Source organism: Chlamydotis macqueenii, chromosome 8 (assembly GCF_036417535.1).
Source record: "Chlamydotis macqueenii isolate bChlMac1 chromosome 8, bChlMac1.mat, whole genome shotgun sequence".
Classification (NCBI taxonomy): Eukaryota; Metazoa; Chordata; class Aves; order Otidiformes; family Otididae; genus Chlamydotis; species Chlamydotis macqueenii.
Genome location: NC_141563.1, coordinates 36,066,422 through 36,083,785, shown reverse-complemented (window position 1 = coordinate 36,083,785; position 17,364 = coordinate 36,066,422). Strand labels below are relative to the sequence as shown.

At 41.8% G+C, this 17,364-nt stretch overlaps 1 protein-coding gene across 6 annotated transcripts in view; it reads right to left on the bottom strand.

Moving 5' to 3' along the window:
• Positions 1 to 17,364, bottom strand: part of CACHD1 (cache domain containing 1) — a 98,202-nt gene that overhangs the window by 11,075 nt on the left and 69,763 nt on the right. For all 6 annotated transcript variants that reach the window (XR_015259174.1, XM_086753215.1, XM_086753216.1 and 3 more), the window contains 10 exons: positions 17,179 to 17,328; positions 15,840 to 16,073; positions 13,406 to 13,555; positions 12,733 to 12,856; positions 12,097 to 12,214; positions 10,238 to 10,406; positions 8,032 to 8,174; positions 7,261 to 7,433; positions 5,451 to 5,561; positions 1,511 to 1,633 (listed from right to left, as the gene is read on the bottom strand). Coding sequence is in view for 5 of the 6 variants with exons in the window: in XM_086753215.1 (XP_086609341.1) it covers positions 1,511 to 1,633; positions 5,451 to 5,561; positions 7,261 to 7,433; positions 8,032 to 8,174; positions 10,238 to 10,406; positions 12,097 to 12,214; positions 12,733 to 12,856; positions 13,406 to 13,555; positions 15,840 to 16,073; positions 17,179 to 17,328 (1,495 nt within the window). In the remaining variant the exon portion in view is untranslated. The remainder of the gene's footprint in view (positions 1 to 1,510; positions 1,634 to 5,450; positions 5,562 to 7,260; positions 7,434 to 8,031; positions 8,175 to 10,237; positions 10,407 to 12,096; positions 12,215 to 12,732; positions 12,857 to 13,405; positions 13,556 to 15,839; positions 16,074 to 17,178; positions 17,329 to 17,364) is intronic.

Here is a 17,364-nt window from a genome sequence, read left to right as displayed (position 1 = left end):
GGTTAACGCGGCCACTCAATGCTCCCAAAGTGCTCAGCGGGGTGGCAGCCGCGTCCCCTGGCGCAGCAGGGCTTTGGCTGGGCCCCGCAGCTGCGCCGCTGCCCTGGCCTCCTCCCTGGGGCCAGCGGATGCCTCGGGCGGCTTTAAAGTCTGCGATTCCCATGGCAGCCTGCAACGTAAAGCTCCGCCTATGCCGGCTCACGGAGGGAGAGAGCAGATACAGCTCAAAAGCTGTCAGCGCAGAGCAGATGGGACTGTACACTGTAGGTGTACAAAGGGGTCATGAAAACTTTTAGTTGGAATTTTTTTTACTGCCCCACAGTGTTTGGGTTTTGCATTAGAAATTCATGTTGTTCTCTTTACTCTGAAAGATGCTATAGGAAACAGGAGAATGAGCAGGCTTGTGATTACCCCAGAATGACTGCAGAGAGAAAAAGCTGAGTAGAGGTACACTGAAAACCCAAATGCCTACCAGGCAGGTGGAACAGCCGTCTGTTAGTACCTGCGTGCACTTACACGGAGGCTGTAAGCACTCCATCCCGCTTCCACGTCGGAATGTTCTAACAAAGCATTTAACAATACGCTTCAAATTCCTCATTTAGGGAACGTAGAAACAGAATAAAGCATCTGACCTCGTTGATTATTAATAGTTTTTAACGGGGGGAAGGAATGCCAAACTGAAAATCCTGATTTTTTTTTTTTAATACACCATAAAATAGATAACAAAATATCCAAACCAAACCAGAAAAGAACTGGGAGGATGACAGAAAACCACTGTTCTTTCCAAATTTAAGGTTTAAAAACACACAAAGAAACAAAAATGCCTAAAACATGTTATCAAGTTACTCCAGATCCAAACCAGAGTCTACCCCTGCCGCCTCTCCATGTGATTTTTTTTTTTTTAAAAAAGGGTGAAGAGGAGCAATTAGGATACACATAGGTCTAAAGAAAAACTCCAGATGAAATCATACTACTTCTGACTAGTGCTGTGGTATGTATTTCTGAGAAAAAATATATCTATATATTTTTTAAAGTATATTTTAATAATAATACTTAAAATAACTAGGCATAATACATCATTATTACATGCTCACAGTAACTAAATAGGTAAAATGAAAACAAACAGAAGAGAACAGGAAGTGTATCCATTTAATAAAGAATGAGTTTTTGCTCAGGATTTCAATGAAGCCTAAATATAACAAAAAAAAAACAAACAAAAAAAAAACCAAAACCATGAGCTATCTTCCATTTTGTATTCCTGCAAACTGTTTACTTAGCTGATGCCAGTTTGATCTTGAATAACAAAAACGTCCACATAACCTTTATGAGAAGAACAAGCACAAATTTTAGCGGAAATCAGAGAACACACATCGAAAGTAACAGAATCCTAGAATAAGTTAAGTTGGAAAGCACCTCTGGGTCATCTGGTTAGAGGGAAAAAAAACCCCACAAAACAAACCAAAACCAACCCACAGCTTTAGCTGTTCACTGCCTGGAAGGAAGGGCTTACCTTATTTTGTTTCCTCCGTCTTGGTTACAAACTGGCAGCAGGTCCATGAGAACTTTGTAGAAGTATCTCAGGGTGAAGTCGATGCCCATTACTGCCACGGAATGTCCTGAAGACATCTGTGAACTGCAAAGAGGGGAGGGAAAAAAGGAAAAATGCCTTCATGGCTGTACTTGTAATTAATATTTTAATTACTCAGTTCCCTACTTGAAAAGGAAACTGGCTTCCCTGGCACATAAATGACCATCTCAAATCCACATCTCCGCGCTGAAGCTCAGTTCCTGCTTGTGTTTACATGAACAACTACAGCAGCTGTAAATGAGAGAACAGTGTCTTAACAGAGTGAGTTACTCGCTGCAGATCCTGAAGTCTCTTCATTTAAATTGCACCTCACACAACCAGTACATGGAGGAAACAGGAGACAGCCCAGGACTGGATCACACCCAGGAACCGACCCTTCTCCCACAGACTGCTCTCCCTCAACTTTTACACACAGCCCTACCACCTATAGACATTGAATATTTAGCATCAAAAATTAGGATTAAAAATTCCCCACCCAGCAGCATTAGGACCTGAACATGAAGCTGCCACAGACATTTTGCTAAATCCCTAAAATTCCAAAGTGTAGGAGTGATTAGGAATTTCAGACAGAAAAAAAAAAAGCTGCCCAAGGTACAGCCATGAAGGAGGTTACCCTGCACCAGGGAACCGGGTGGTATTGAGGTGCTGGGTAATGAGCACCGTGTTAAATGTTTCCAGTCACATCCCACTAACAGGCCGGTTATCCGTGCTAGCTGGAGTTAAAGAGGAGTAATTCATGTTAACCTGACACTGCCTCCCGCTGCCTAGGGAGTGCCAAGTGACACTTAAAACCTTATCACTTCACAGATGTTCCATTTTAGTATCTTTCCTCAATGTAGGGCAATCATAAAACAAATGTTTAGGGCCAGGGCAGAACCTGGAGTCTCTGTGGATGCCCAGCAGCGCTGGCAGCAAGAGCTGCTGTGAACTGCAGTATCTCACCCATACCGAAAACAGGCTTGTGTTCCTATTTCTACCCACCAGTTTGGGAATATACACAGTTGCCTTAGCAACCAGTACATCGAAGACAGACAAAACAGTCTCGGGCTGACGTACGGAAGTGTATTTCTTACAGCTCTATAAAGGTAAAAATGCTAGTTTTGCTCAGACGTATCATTTGAACTTTCCTCACCATCAGTGCAGCAAATCTAAGAGCTCTCCTGGCAGCAGCACAGCCTCCACGTTTGGCTAGGGCTGTCTGCATGCTGAAAGCTCCAACTAGAAATTACATTCTATTTACATTGTTATTTACCCAAAACTTCCTGTCCTGCCAAATTCCCACCTTCTCCTCAGAAAAAACATCCAAATATGCAAGACCTCCTGAATCAACGCACTTGAGCTGAGGTGTGAATCCCCACTGGGCAGCAGAGCAGCGAGGGTCTGGAACAAAAGCCTTCTAATATTTATCATAATAGAGGAAACAAACTAATATTTATTATGGCAGGTTAGGAAAATTATTCTATTATGCGGCTGTCTGCAGTAGCCTGAGGGTACCGAGCAATCCCTGTCACTCCTACCTTTTTAATGTCAAAATTCTCAAACTTTGCTTCCTGCAGCACCGAGATAGCAGGGCCAGACCAAGTTACGTCTCACCCCTGAAGCACGCAGAATGATCAGCTCATCCTCAAATCGCAGGGTGTGCTACTTTGCACCTACGTGGGCCTTATGTTGATGACAAAGGAGACACCTTTGACTTGTTACTGTTTAAAATTTACTCTTCTAATTATCTCTAAAGATGGGAATAAAAACGTTTAGAAAAAGAAGATAACGGAGTGGCACAGCTGGACTATACAAAGCAGAAGCTGCTGGCAACCTCCAGTCCATACAAACCCAACTGTTTATTGGACTGAAAAGTTAGTCTGCTTCTAGAGAGGTACAGTCAAGATGCAGTCAATCCTAATCAGTAGATTCATAAATATAGATTTTTTTAAACCTGCATTTAATTTAAACACGCATTTCATGGAGAAAGAATGGAAAAAAAGATGACAGTGAAGCAGCACAGACACATTTAACTGTACGGGACGAGGCATCAAGCTATGAAGTTGCTGCTCTGTCCTAACAGACAAAAAGCCATTAGGAACACTTGTAAACACTTCAGCTTCAGTTTAAAAGCACTAAATCCTTCCAGTTCACTGATGCAAGCTGTACTGAATAACTTCTTGCATGAATCTTCTCTTCCCAGCCTCCACAAAAGCAATGAGATAACGTAAAATGGGAGCGAGAGCTGTCAGTTCCAGATAAACTAATGTTGTTACTGAAACCCACGCAGCAGTTTCTAAAGCGAGTATGCCTGTTAACTCCACTCATTCCTCCCCCACCCCTCTGTTTTTTTTTAACTAAGACCTCTTTGGGGATTATAACCGCATGTGACTCTGAGCTTTAGAGGTCATATTTACCCAGGAATCACACTCACATCTGCCAAACTTTGTTTAACTGTTCTTTAATCATGTTCTAATAACCCACATAAGCTTCAAGTTCTTAAAGCTAACTAAACCATTTCTTACCAGATAAAAATCAGAATTTTGATTAATTGCACTTCTCTTCTAACAAAAGTGCTTATTTCCCTTAAAAGTAAATTCCTCTGTGAGCACCACGCAGGTGTTAGGCCTGATAATACTCCTGCCAAAAAAGGCAGGCAGATGTCCCGTGGTGGGCAATCCCGAACAAAGCCAAGCTGTCTCTCAGAAGAGTAGAAAAGCTCTGCTGGCTTTGTGATCTGTATTTACCAGCGCAACGCCAGAAGTTACCTTTGTGGGCTACTGGATGGAGCGTGCGCAGAAGCCACATGCTCAGTGAGTTTTGGAAGAGCCTCTGTGTAAAAACCACAATGAGTTACTGCTACCTCTGAAACTTGGGAGAGCTTATGACGGAAAGGCTTAGTACATATTCAATAAACCGACCTCCTTTAAACATCCTGCATCTCAAACCAACCTCAGCCTTAGGCTGGGGGCCTGACCAGGAGGGAGCTGAAAGGAAAAACAAGTCTGGTCCTCGAGAAAAAGGTCATTCCAGCGCTGACAAGAGGTTCACAGACAGACTCCCCTTCTCCTGGCAGTAATATTAACTGTATGAACTTATGGCTATGATGGTCATTTAGCTGTATGTGGGGTTTTGATCCCAAAGGCACGGGCTGTTGTTGCCACTCTGATTTGTCTTCTGCAATCCTGTAAAGGCAGTTGAAGGTTTACAGGCTTCTCCTCAAGTTCTTCCTCCTCCTGAAAGTCCCTGTCCAGAAACGCTAAATTTAAACAGTCCAGGAGAGGAGCAACCCCAGTTTCTGGAGTACGGACAGCTCTTTAATTAAAACCGCCTTGTGGACTGACCTCTATTTGCAGTTAGGCAGCTCTGCTTTCACTTCTTATTCCCTTCCAAACATCACCCTGGTGCATACAGCTTCACAAGAGCAAGTGTGAGTAACTTCAGGAAACTTGGAGATTAGCAGTCTTGATCAAAAAGCACTTGACTACCAGCAGAGAGGGAATATATCCCAAAATGCTTAATGAAAGCAATCCTCCTCCTAGATCCTTGTCTTGCATACATGACATCTCATCTCATGTTCATCCAGCAGCACATTCTCACCAATTCATCCTTTTTTCTATACATTGTTATTATTCATGTATCAAGAAAGCTAAAGAACATAAATCTATTCACATAACATGGATTTTCCCCAGTGTTTCAATATACTATTTCCACTGAATCTACACCAGGTTATACTACGTTTCATCCAAAGCACTTTAAAAGCAGGTTTGGTTTTCAGTTCCTGAACACGTAGGAGCCACCCAGCACGTTTCTCTCCTACCCAAAGCACATCTTGATAACTGAGTTTATTCTTGCTTGGCACAAACCTCAAAACACCATTTACCTGGAAGAATGGACTGTGTGACTGATGGTAACGACGTAGCCTGCCCCTCCAACATCCAAGTAGGGACCAGTGAAGGTAATTAGTCCTGGATTAGCCACTGCATGCAAGTACCTAAGGGCAGCCAAAAGAAACACGCATAATTAGTGAAAAATGGTTACTGTAAACTTTAAGATAGTATCATTGATTTTGTGGAAACAGGCAAACACTGAATTCTGCACACTGTTAACAATGTGCTATCAAATTAATGTTTCTTCATATCAAACAAGCACCCAAGTATGATTAGGACCCAGACCTAAAAGACATTTGCTCAGTCAGTAGTTCCTCAGTACCTACAACTGCATTAAAACAACTCAATTTACTTCTGCACAGAATACGTAGACATTTTTCCCCAGAACAACGTATGACTTAGTGCCAGCAGAGTCTCAAACTCAAAGCAAACACTGGCAAAATCATTGTCTTGCAAATGCAGGAGAAGGGAAGTCCTACAGGCAGAACTCACAGAGAAAAATCTGGAAAAACGTCAGAAAGTGATTACAAATACCAATCTCTTAAAACTTACTGTCAACAGAAAATGAGCCACGATCATGTCAAACATCTTCTTACTGTCACAAGAAAGTTTATAAAACATTCCAGCTATTGGAAACTCCTCTGTGTATGAAACAGCTATGACTTTGCTTTCCAGGATACGAAACCATCAGGCTGGATTGCACCATGGAAGTGACTGAATTCTACTTTATTACCAGTGCTTTGCATGCATTTTCTTTCCAAAACACTGGCATTTATAGAAAAAACAAGACTATGCTGCATTTGGAGGCTTTTTCAAAACCGTGGTTTGAAAAAAATCAGTGAAATTAAAAAAAAAAAAAACAACAAACCCAAACAAAACAACAAACAAACAAAAACTAACTAACACCACCTCTTCCCCAAAACAGTAATAAAAATAATTTGAGAGCTTTTTAAATGGAGACAAGGGATTGTAAAAGTGCATTCAGTTCAGTTACAACATGAATGCACCTTTTTTTTTTTGTAGTGAGATAAACAAGAGAGCAAAATTCCATCACCTTATCTGTCAGCAAAAACATAGACAACCACAAAAAGGAAGAAAACCTGAAGAAAAGCTAATCAGTAGCTATGGTGATGATTTTTTCAGGAAAAACATGGATCAGGAGGGCGGCAACATGGTCAATGCCAGGAGCAACTGGGAGCCTTCCCCGTACAGCTGGCGGGTTTGGACCCGGCGCGGGCTCGTGCCTTTCCCAGCATCTCTGTGCGGCAGCACCTGGCTGGCTCCTTTCACCAAAGCACACGCGTCAAAACACACTCCAGAGCGCTCTCGTTTGTACTGTACACAAATATTTTCCCAAATCAGATGCTAGTGCATAATTAATAGCGCGCAGACGAGCCAGCAAATTCCTCCTCTAAATTAGCAAGGAAATCTGCTGTAAACAAACAAACAAAAAGACTGAAATATTAACAACCAAAAATGGCACGGGGAGTTGAAAACACTCCCGAATTAGCTAATCCCTAAAGGGGATGCTAGTTTTCTGAATATTTATACTCCCATCTGCCATAGCAGGGATATGAAAGAGAAACTATCACTTAAAATAAAAAGGGCTGAAATTAGAACCAATAAAGGTTTTAACTAGCTGTATTTAAGCACCAAGCCTTTTACCCATGATGAAAACATTTCTAGTTAAATAGTTTATAGCTGGCCATAAAAAACCCCAGGCTACGAAATCGATACCAAATATTTTCCCTATTGCTCTCCAAGATTATCCAAAGCTTTGATAACGGGACCCTAGAAACTCACCATTGTCTCCTGGTGGGATCAAATGCTTTGTCCATGAGGGAACCGGGGTAAATTCGGAGCACCCCATTGGGGGTTGCTATGTAACGGCGCACAATATAACTGTTCATTTCCATTTGTGTCATCCATTCATCTGTGACGTGACTGGTAGCCATTACTTCATTTCTGACAGAGAACTGCAAAACAAAGGCGGACCTAGCAGGGTTCCTCTAAGACTTGCATGAAAAGATAATAAGCTGCTCGCGGGGCTTCCTAAAGAGCGATCGGAGATCATCTAAACTCAATTACTTGTTTAAAGTCTTCTCACACCAGATGGATCTGGCACATTCCAAGCAAAGGAAAAGCTTATTATAATGAAATATTGTTGTCGTTATCTCTGTGGCTTTTAGAGTTTGCTTTTTTACTTCATGTAAATATAAACACTGCTCCACTTGCACACAAAACAGAAAATTCTCATTTATATGCCTAAGAATACAAAAGATATTTCCGCTAAGAATTTACTGCAGCTTTAATTTTTCCAGCTTTTATTTCAATAGCTGCCTACCAACTTTTCCCACCCCTCCTGTGGAGGAAGCCCTCTCTCTCTTCTCTCTATGCTTTTGGGCCTTGAAGCGCATGGCCAGGCACAGGAACACCACCCCAAACAACCACTCCCTGACCCTTGGAGCATCAGGAGAGCAGTGTTTTGGTTACTCCCCCCCCGGATGAAGGCGTGGCACGGGAGGAAACCACGGTCTCCAGGGCTGACCAGAGCGGCCAGCACTGAGGACATACCTTAAGGCCAGGATTGGCGATCAGGCGCGTGTTGTCGCTGAGGTACGCTGTGTAATGCTCCACCATCCGCTTCGTCTCGGGCTGGCTGAGATGTTCATATGGAGAAGAGAAGCTGCCCGCAGAGAGCATGACCGTAGGGCTTTCTAAAAACAGCAAAATATGAGAATGTTCAGGACAACGAATTGCACATGTTGCAGAGCAAAGACATTTGTGCCACGAACGGGTATCCTCCGTCTGTTCCTCCACACTCCCACACGTCAGTATGCAAAGCGCACAGCTCCCCCAGGTCACGGGTGGGCTGTGAGCGAGGGCAGGAAACGCGAAGTTCTCCACCCAAACCAGAGTGCTTGCCTTCCTGGGCACCGACAAAACCTATGTCACACGTGAACTACCTTTCTTGCTTCAAATTACAGATGTCACAAAGTTAGTTCGCTCACTCCGATCTCCACGTGTTACGTGGTAGACTTCAGCGCCTTTGTTCTCAAAGTCTAAACAATTTCTGAATTACTACTTTTCCAAAGGTTACAGAAGCCATTTCCCTTAATAAAAGATTTAGTGGTAAAGAAGAAGAAATTAATTACCCATGTTTAGGTTAGATATGGCAGAGGAAAATGAAAATGAGCACTTTCAGTTACAGATAATGAACAAATGGAGAATTAGAAGCGCAGAAGAGGGAGCTTAAACAATCTAAGTGTTGCTATCTGGGTTGATTTTCAGAACAGACTAGAAAGTAAACTTCCACTGTACAGAAACTGCAATACTAAACAGTTTTTTCTTTTTAAAATAAAAACCATTACGATAATGCAGGGCTGAAGTTTGAGAAGAATGCCTTTTCTGAATATTTGACCCATGGAACCCAATTTTCCTATGTGTAATGGTCTCCAGAGGAAAAAAATTCACTGGGGTATCTGAAGTGTTCTGCTTTTATTCACATTCTTCTAAAATACATCACCGTACATCCAACAACCATATGTACTGCAGTCATCGCTTATGAACTTCTGTTATAGCCCTTCATCTGCTTCCCAGACCAAATACTCTGATGTGACTGTATTTTGCTTTGCATGAAGTTTTTCCACTTTTCAGCTTACTACTGCTGTTTCTTGATATTTTCCATTTATATCTTGTCTTTCTTGATATAAGATAATAAAGACTAGGGACCACATTAAAGAAAGAAAAAACTTTGTATTTTAAACAATTGGCAAAGCAATTTCCATAGGTTTGTCAAGTTCCTCTGTAACTCCTCCAGTCTAATCTCGCTTAGCTATTTGTGGCACTGCAATAGAGCCAAGAAAATTTCACAACTGTGCCGCTAATCCACCACGAGACCTTCAAACCGTGCTACAAACAAAAGTACTTAATTCAGAACTTCTTATAATATAGCACAGATTTTAGCAAAACTCCCAAGATTAACACTTAAATATGAAAGCTTGCAACTTATCATGCTTATATAAAAAAGCCTCAATGTTCTTAGGATATATTCTATTTTTTAAGTTCTCTATCCTTCCCAGATGCTAGAACTTACATTGCCATGGAGACTCTCCCTCTTTCCAGTAAAGACTGAGCAACTACTGAAGTTAGTCAGGTAGAACAGAATCAGTTTAGCTTATCAAAAGAAGGAATGTGTCAGTAACCCAAGAATCTTTAAGCAGGTAAGGAGGGTCTGGAAGCCATCGCGCCACTGAAGTTCTTACCTTTCCCCAACAGACTTAACTTCTGACTTCACGTGGATCAATGGTATTAAATGCTTATGGCAGCGAAAAACTTGCATAAATCTAAAGTCAAAAGAACAGCAGTCCTGCTCAACTGGCCAGGACTTCATCCTACTTATGTTATTTGCCAATAAGCTGCTTTACAGCCAAGAGACGAGAACTTAGTTTTAAGCTTGGTAAGACCTCTCTCTCTCCCCCCACACTCCACTTTCTGGGAACCTGATTGAGCAAGACTCAGGGTGCATTTATTGTGTACTCTGACGAGCAGTCCCACTGCGTTCAGCCCTGCAAGTGCTCTCCGTGGAGCAGGGTAGCTGTGATCAGTGAAGAGCTATAAGCAGGTAACAGCTGATTAAAAAAAAAAATCAGTCTTGGAAATAAAAGCCTCTCAGGAGGAGAGTATTTCCAGTGTTCTGTGAGAACAGTTTTACTTTCTGCTACCACACTGTACAGAAACATGCACAAGGTGGTCAAGATGAACTACAAGAAAGCTTTACCTAAGGTAGCCAGCTGCTTGAAGTGCAGGCAGGCATTCGGCTGGCCCAGCAGATCCAGTCGATGATACAGGAGCTTGCTGCTGGGGACAGTGTTGAGATTCTTCAGCTGTTTAACAGGTATTTCTGGCTGTATCACCACAACACACAGAATAAAGGATGTGTCCTGGACCTGAAAAACATGGGCAGGTCATCAAACAGAAACAAAAAGGTGGAGGAGTTACAGAACTTATTTTCTATCTAGCGTTCATTCTCTGTTCTTTAATTGCTCATCCCATCCAGTTCTGGAATGCAGCATCACACTTTGCCATACTCCAAAGGATCACAGTTCCCACTCTCTCTGAAAACAGACAACTCCTTTTCAAAACAGCTAATATGGACTTGATCCTACAGAGAACAGAGAGCAGGACTGTACTTGAGCCATACTGGTCTGCATGCAGGATAGAGACACTTGTCTTCAGTGGTCTGATTACTCAGCCACATTTCAGTCTGTAATCATCCTGTATGTATTGGAGCCACTAAGTTATACAAAAAATACTTTTCTGTAGTGTATGCACAAAATAAAAACACTTGTTTTCCAGGAAAAGAGTTTACATTAAAATTTTGTTGCTCAATTAGCAATAATTTCCAACATTGCTTCATGGATACTTTCTGAAGTGTCATTAACAGAGGAGAGGCTTCAGGTTGACAGTTGATAAAAACACACCAGTATTCCCTTTATGAAGAATACAGACAAATTAACTCTTGAAAATAAGATTTTATCATTACCACTCTTAATTGGCTGGTGCATGTCTCACAAGCTTTACCGGTCTGTTTATTTTAAGTATCCTATAGTACATCAGACTAGCAACACTTGGAGCTGCCTAGCTGCTCTGCAAGGGTGTTTGATATTTAACGTAGCTTTGCAACACTAGAAAGTTTGCTCCAGACACCCTCCTATGTGAATTTCTGTTACAAAGTGGAAGATATAATATCTTCAAACTGCTCAGTTTAATCTTTTAGGTTGGATTCGACTTAATACTGTGAAATAATCCACAAGTACCCTCTTGAGTTTGTTGGCACAAAGAAGAAGCCAATTATTTCTGGCATCAGTGAAATTCACCTGGATTATATTTAACCTTAGATTCCATTTTAATCCCTGGGTCAAGATTACTGTTCACATATTTTCAAAACTGAAGAAAGGAAGACACCTGCTAGAAGCTCTTTTAAAGCTCTGACAACTCGTAATACAGCCTGTTGCATCCACATTGTACTCAGTTTCAATGAAAGCTTCGATGTAACTAATGTTTGGAAGAAAAGAGTTAAATGACAGCAAACACCATCACTGGCTACTGATACAGTTCTGCAACATTCAGTGTCGGGAGGGCATTTTCCCAACTGTAGTAATTAATGGACTGTGCTACTCTGCCCCAAACATAACAAGAGTGCTAAGCAAAAGAATGATTTAATACTGAACACTGCCTCAGCACTGCATTCCAGTCTGGTCTCTGGTAGGTATTTACATGTCACCTGGCTTGCAGTGTGACATCCAGACCAGCACAGATTCACTTCCGTCGGGAAGGACAAGTATAATCTCTACGTAACTGTACATTACACGGCTCATGAAATGAGCGCCTTCATGAAGAAAGAGCACACACGGACACATCTCTGAGGATGACATGGTAACAAACCCGAAACGGTTATTTCATCGGTTCTTCACTGTAACAAAAAACCCTCCATTCACGCAGTCTGAGTAATTCAAACCCTTCATACTTCAATATACAGCAACACTTCATGCTTCACTACATTCAGAACATTAATGTACTCTTCAATACACAAACTTACTCTATGCCACCCTGCAACAGCAGCAATTTATTCCTTACCATTTTCCAGGCATAGCTGACATTGTAAGCTTCTTTTCCAATTTCTCTCAGTTTGTTTACATGCCAAGACAGTGAGGAGTTCACAGGAACCGTAATGATCTGGCTGCCCAGGGGAATGCTGTATTGGCAGATACAACATCCAGTATTTTATTAAAAAGTGATTAAGTGCTTAAGCAAAACTCATCTACTGTACATTTATAAAAATATCACAATATAGGAAGAGATTAACTGTTATCTGTCTTAGGTGAAGAAAAGGTATATGTATGCTGAAAATGCACTTGTGTACCAACACATTTGGAGTTAAATCACATACTCAGATTAGACAAAGAAAAACCCAGACCAAATAGTGGAAAAATCTTCCTGACACGGAAGGGAGATTAGAAAGAGTACTCCCCAGATCAGCTAAGGAAACCACTGCTTAGCACATCAAATGACAAAATAGAAGAAAGACGGAGGGGAAAAAAACAAACCAGAACTGCTGGGGGCAGGGAGCGGAGAGAGGTGTGTGGAATTCCATCCACATATCCAGATATTCTACAAAAACGAACTTTACCTTATACTCTCCTAGAACTCCTCTAGAAATAATCTAGTGCCCTAAGGACGGCTGACATTTGGACTTGCATCCCAGTTCCTTACCTGAGGATGTTCTGGCGCACCAGCTCAAACTTTGGAATGTTCTCATAATGGATAATATCGGTGTGGAGCGGTGGTTCAGACAGCAGGTATGGCCTAGTAAGGGATGGGTGCATAAGAGTGTATCCTAAAAAATAAAGACACAAACCCACACATTGAATGCGCTGTAACAACTGAGCCCAGGATTAGTATTTATAGGAGAAAAAAAAAAAAAAAGAATAATACTGTACATACAGTTTTTGCAAAGGCTTAACCAATGTCAGTGAACAAGCAGTATTATCATCAAAGAAGCTGCAAACGAAGAACTAGGTAAGCTGCAAATGAAAGACAGCTCGAAGAGCCAAGCAATAAAAAGAGGCTGGGATCAGAGGAAGGGAGCTGGACACATATATACACCAGTTTTCCCTTTTGGTCTAGAAAACATCTGATGTTACACACGTAGAAAATCTCAACATCAAGTAAGCATTTCCACATCAAAACTCCAGTACAGAAATTTCAAGTTGTGAATCCACCTACAGTCTCCAGCAAGTCTCAGGCAAAAGTAAGTGAACACCATGCAATTAAACTTTTCATAACTGTTATCATTCATGACTTATAGACATGAGAATTAAGAGTTTCCTTTTGATGGTTAATGATCTCAGTGGGACTAGAAGAGATTATCTGAGCCAAACGTTACCTTTATTATCGATGAGGAAAGTGTAGGAACCCAAGGAGTCTTGATAGTAGGTGACATCTTCCAAGATATACGCGAGATTAACATCTACTCCAACAATCCCCAGCAGCAGGTTTCCAAAGTAACACGGTTTACTTACAGTCATTATCAGGCCTTGGAATGAGAGAAACGAGATAAAACCATCAGCAATGATATCTAGTTAATTATTTTTAGAGGAAATGAGGCACGTGCTTTATCATTTCAAAATGTTATACAGTTAAATTTTTATAGCGTATTCCTTGCTGGAATACGGACAAAACATTGGCAAACCTCCAGGGAAGCTGAGCAGGTTATCTGTCACATCTGGCTTTGTCACTTACTCTCCTCAGTTAGTTAATTCCTATGTTTCTGAGAGTGACCTAAGGTACATTTAATCAATTCATTAAAATACACACCACAATCAATGTTTTGGGGCTTTCGTCAGTCTACAAGCAGATGCCTTACAGATAAGGAACGCACTGGCATGAAAAGCCAAGACAGAATTTTGTTCCTTTAACTTCATTTAAGGCAATTTAAAAACCAGGGGGAGGAGGGAGGAAGAGAATTTGTACTTGTAAAGCAGTAACAGGGATGAATTATTGCTCATCTAACTGCACACTCAGAACATTAAACCTCCTCTGCTTAACTAAATCCCAGTATGGCCACTTGTACTGGGAATCATACCCGTAATTACACAATGGTTTGAGACACATCTTGTGCCTGAGGCAAGAACTCCCAGTAATACTTCATTTCTCTTACTTTCTACACCATTGCTATTTGGAAACTTAGCAGCTCTTTTCCTTCAAACCAATAGAAAATTCATTTGCATGTATAAGCTTTTAAGTACACTTGGATATTTATGCAAGACAAGCCTTTATTGCACCATTTCTAATCCTTCTGTTGCTCAAATTTTCCATTATGCTTGGATATGGCTTTGTGAGAGTAATAATAAAGCTTAATTATCCAGGTTAGGAAACACAGAAAGCAGCAAGCCTACTGACTCAGAAGTGATTTGCTCAGGAATAGTCTTACATTTGTTTTGGGACTCAACACACAAGGTGAATGTGCAACCTACACTCAGCAGCCCTTCGAAACTATTCAGCATAAACCCTGACCTACTCCCACGTGCTAGCCGAGACTACGAATATGCAAAGTCCTGAATGAAGAAAAACAGAATTTGCTCAACTGTCAAAGCAATATAAAATCACAAAATCTATTTCCTAACATCACTGTGATGGTCACACCTCTTCACAAAGCGCAGGAGCAGCGCTAGGGAAACACCAGGCGAGCTGCCCAAGGACTAACAGGGGTAAACCCTTCAGCTCCGACCTTCCAAGCGTGTACGCTGAGCTTTTGGGCACCAGATCCCAAAGGTGGAAGGAGCAGCAGTGCTGCTGATGCTTAAGGAAGTGTTAGCTCAGGCAGTGGGACCCAGGGTGCGTGTCCAGCCGGGGGAGCTCTGCCAGCACTGTGGGAGCAGCCTAAGCCTCAGACTCAGCCTAAGCCCTTCCTCCTGAACCTGCTCCCAGCAAGAACCCAAATCGGATCACCCTGCAGCGCATGCTTATCCTGAGCACAAATCAAAACGATTTCTGCATTTCCTACGTGTGCCTCGTCTTATCCACATGCTGGCACGCTCCCAGAAGTCTCTGTCAATACCCACACCTTTATTCTCTGCTACTGGATATAACAGTGCTTGTTAACGTGGCATCTAATTTTAAGGTAAAAGGGCAGATCCATGCCCCTTCCCATCACGTCAGCATAAATTAGAAAGTGACAGGAGAACCAGATGTGGATATCTGCTGCATTAAGATATTCTTCAGGATGCATTCAGTCTACGGAAAAATTGTCACCAGGCTTCCACTACGCTCAGTGTATCCCTTGCTCCAGACTGGCGGGGCCATCACCAGCCATCTCAAGCCTCCTCTTCTGTCTGGTGCTGGGGGCAGACCAAGTGTGCTGAAGCTAAAGTGGGGAACTGTGGGGGCCAGTGCAATCCCCTGAGCCTACCTGTAAGATCTCAAGACATACAGAAGTACTGAAATAATGAACCCTGCAACGGTGCAGCATGGTCACAGCTGTCATTTCAAAATGACAAGACTGTTTCCCTCAAGTACAAAGAATTTCTCTCCACAAATTAAATCATGGATGCTGTACACATACACATATATAAGAACAAATCTCACTCCTGAGAATCCAACCTGAATCTACCTACTCCATGCCTTAGTACCACTTTTTTTCAAAACGAGATCTTCTGCAGATAAAAAAACCTACTGGCATGAAAGGCTAATCTTACATTTGCCTTGGGAACACACCTAAAAGCATCACCTTATAAGATTACAGTGTATTTAGGAATATGTAAGCAAAAAGCAAGCTAATCTCTTACGTTTTTATACCTAAATTCAGTGTAAGCACTTACCATCCCCCATTTCATCTGAGAAAGGCAGACTGAATACTGCCTCATCGATCATTCGGTTGGGGAGGTTTGTATAGAATCGGCCAACCGTAGTTTCCAGGTTGCTGAGCTGGTTTAGGACCATCATGCTTCCCTTGATCACAGGCAGGGCCGTTCGATCCGGCACCCCGTACTTCACCGAGTTTTGCTCTGCCAGGTCTCGCAGAAAGGCCAGTTCCTTCAAACCTGTCACTCCCTCTGAAACAGAGATGCGAGAAATAGAAGAAAGGAGACAGAAGCAGCTTACTTTCCAGTAAGACTTCGGTATCTTACTCCAAAGTGCTGCCAATAAAAGCAAGACATAGATATCCTATACTGTAGGACTGAACATACTTATTTGAGAGCCAAGGTAAAGTCCTGAAAGACAAATATGGTTTTAGGAAGAGTAATTAGCTAGTACAAAATTTAATGAGACTGCCTCTCGCATACTGTTGCATGGTGCAAAAATTCAACATGCTGTTCACATCACCGCTTTAAACAAAGACCTTCTAACAAAGACTTATGCGACCCATAAATCCACAGGACAGCTCTTTGTTCTCCACCGGTGGCTAGTCCACATGCAGGACCAGGAGCATACCATACACCCTGGGAGACAACAGGCTTTGTTCTTTAGTTTAAATGTTGAAGTTTCACATTTTACCCAAGTCTCAGGCTCAATTCCTGCAGACAAATCAAAGACTTTTGTACATATTAGGGCTCAAATGAGTGTTTAAATTTACAGTCAAATGATACATGAGCTTAAGCACCAGCTTCCTTGGCTAGAGGCCCTTGCAATTTTTAGTAATACAACAAATAGCCTTCTTATTAAAAACACTCTGTTGGAAAAAGATGCCAAACTACTGTGTGCATGATCCGCATATTTAACCTCACTCTTACATTAGGTCCTAAGTTATCAAAGCACTTCAGACGATGTTTGATGTTACATTCATGCTCCTCGGCTAATGACTGCAATAGAAGTCACATATACCCTCACTTTGCTGCACCACGAAACAGGAGTACAGTGTCAGGAAGGTTTACAGTTGCAATAGTTATCTAATTTAATTCAGTCTGGTTGCACCAGACAATTTAGGCAACGATACTTTACACCGCAAGCAGTTGCACTGTGATACATAAGCATATAGTGGCACAGAGGTTTTTACACCAAAGAGGTAACACCTGGATGCAGCCTCTGGATCACATGGGCCAAAACCCATAAAGAAACTGCTCCCAACAAGGCGTGGAATCACACTGGGATGAGCTTAAACAACTAGCTGTCCCGTGAAAGGGAATGTTCATCCACTGGAAACACAAAAACATTCCTCACCATTCATCAGCGCGTAAGTGAGAATCATTACTGAGTTATTGAGGAAACTATTTTCTTCATTGATGACACGTAGAGTAGATTTTTTATCATCTTCCGAGGAATCTTTTGACGTAATCCCAGCCGAGAGATAAATTATGACCATATCAGTATCTGAAAAGAATTATATACATACGGCAGAAAGTGCGT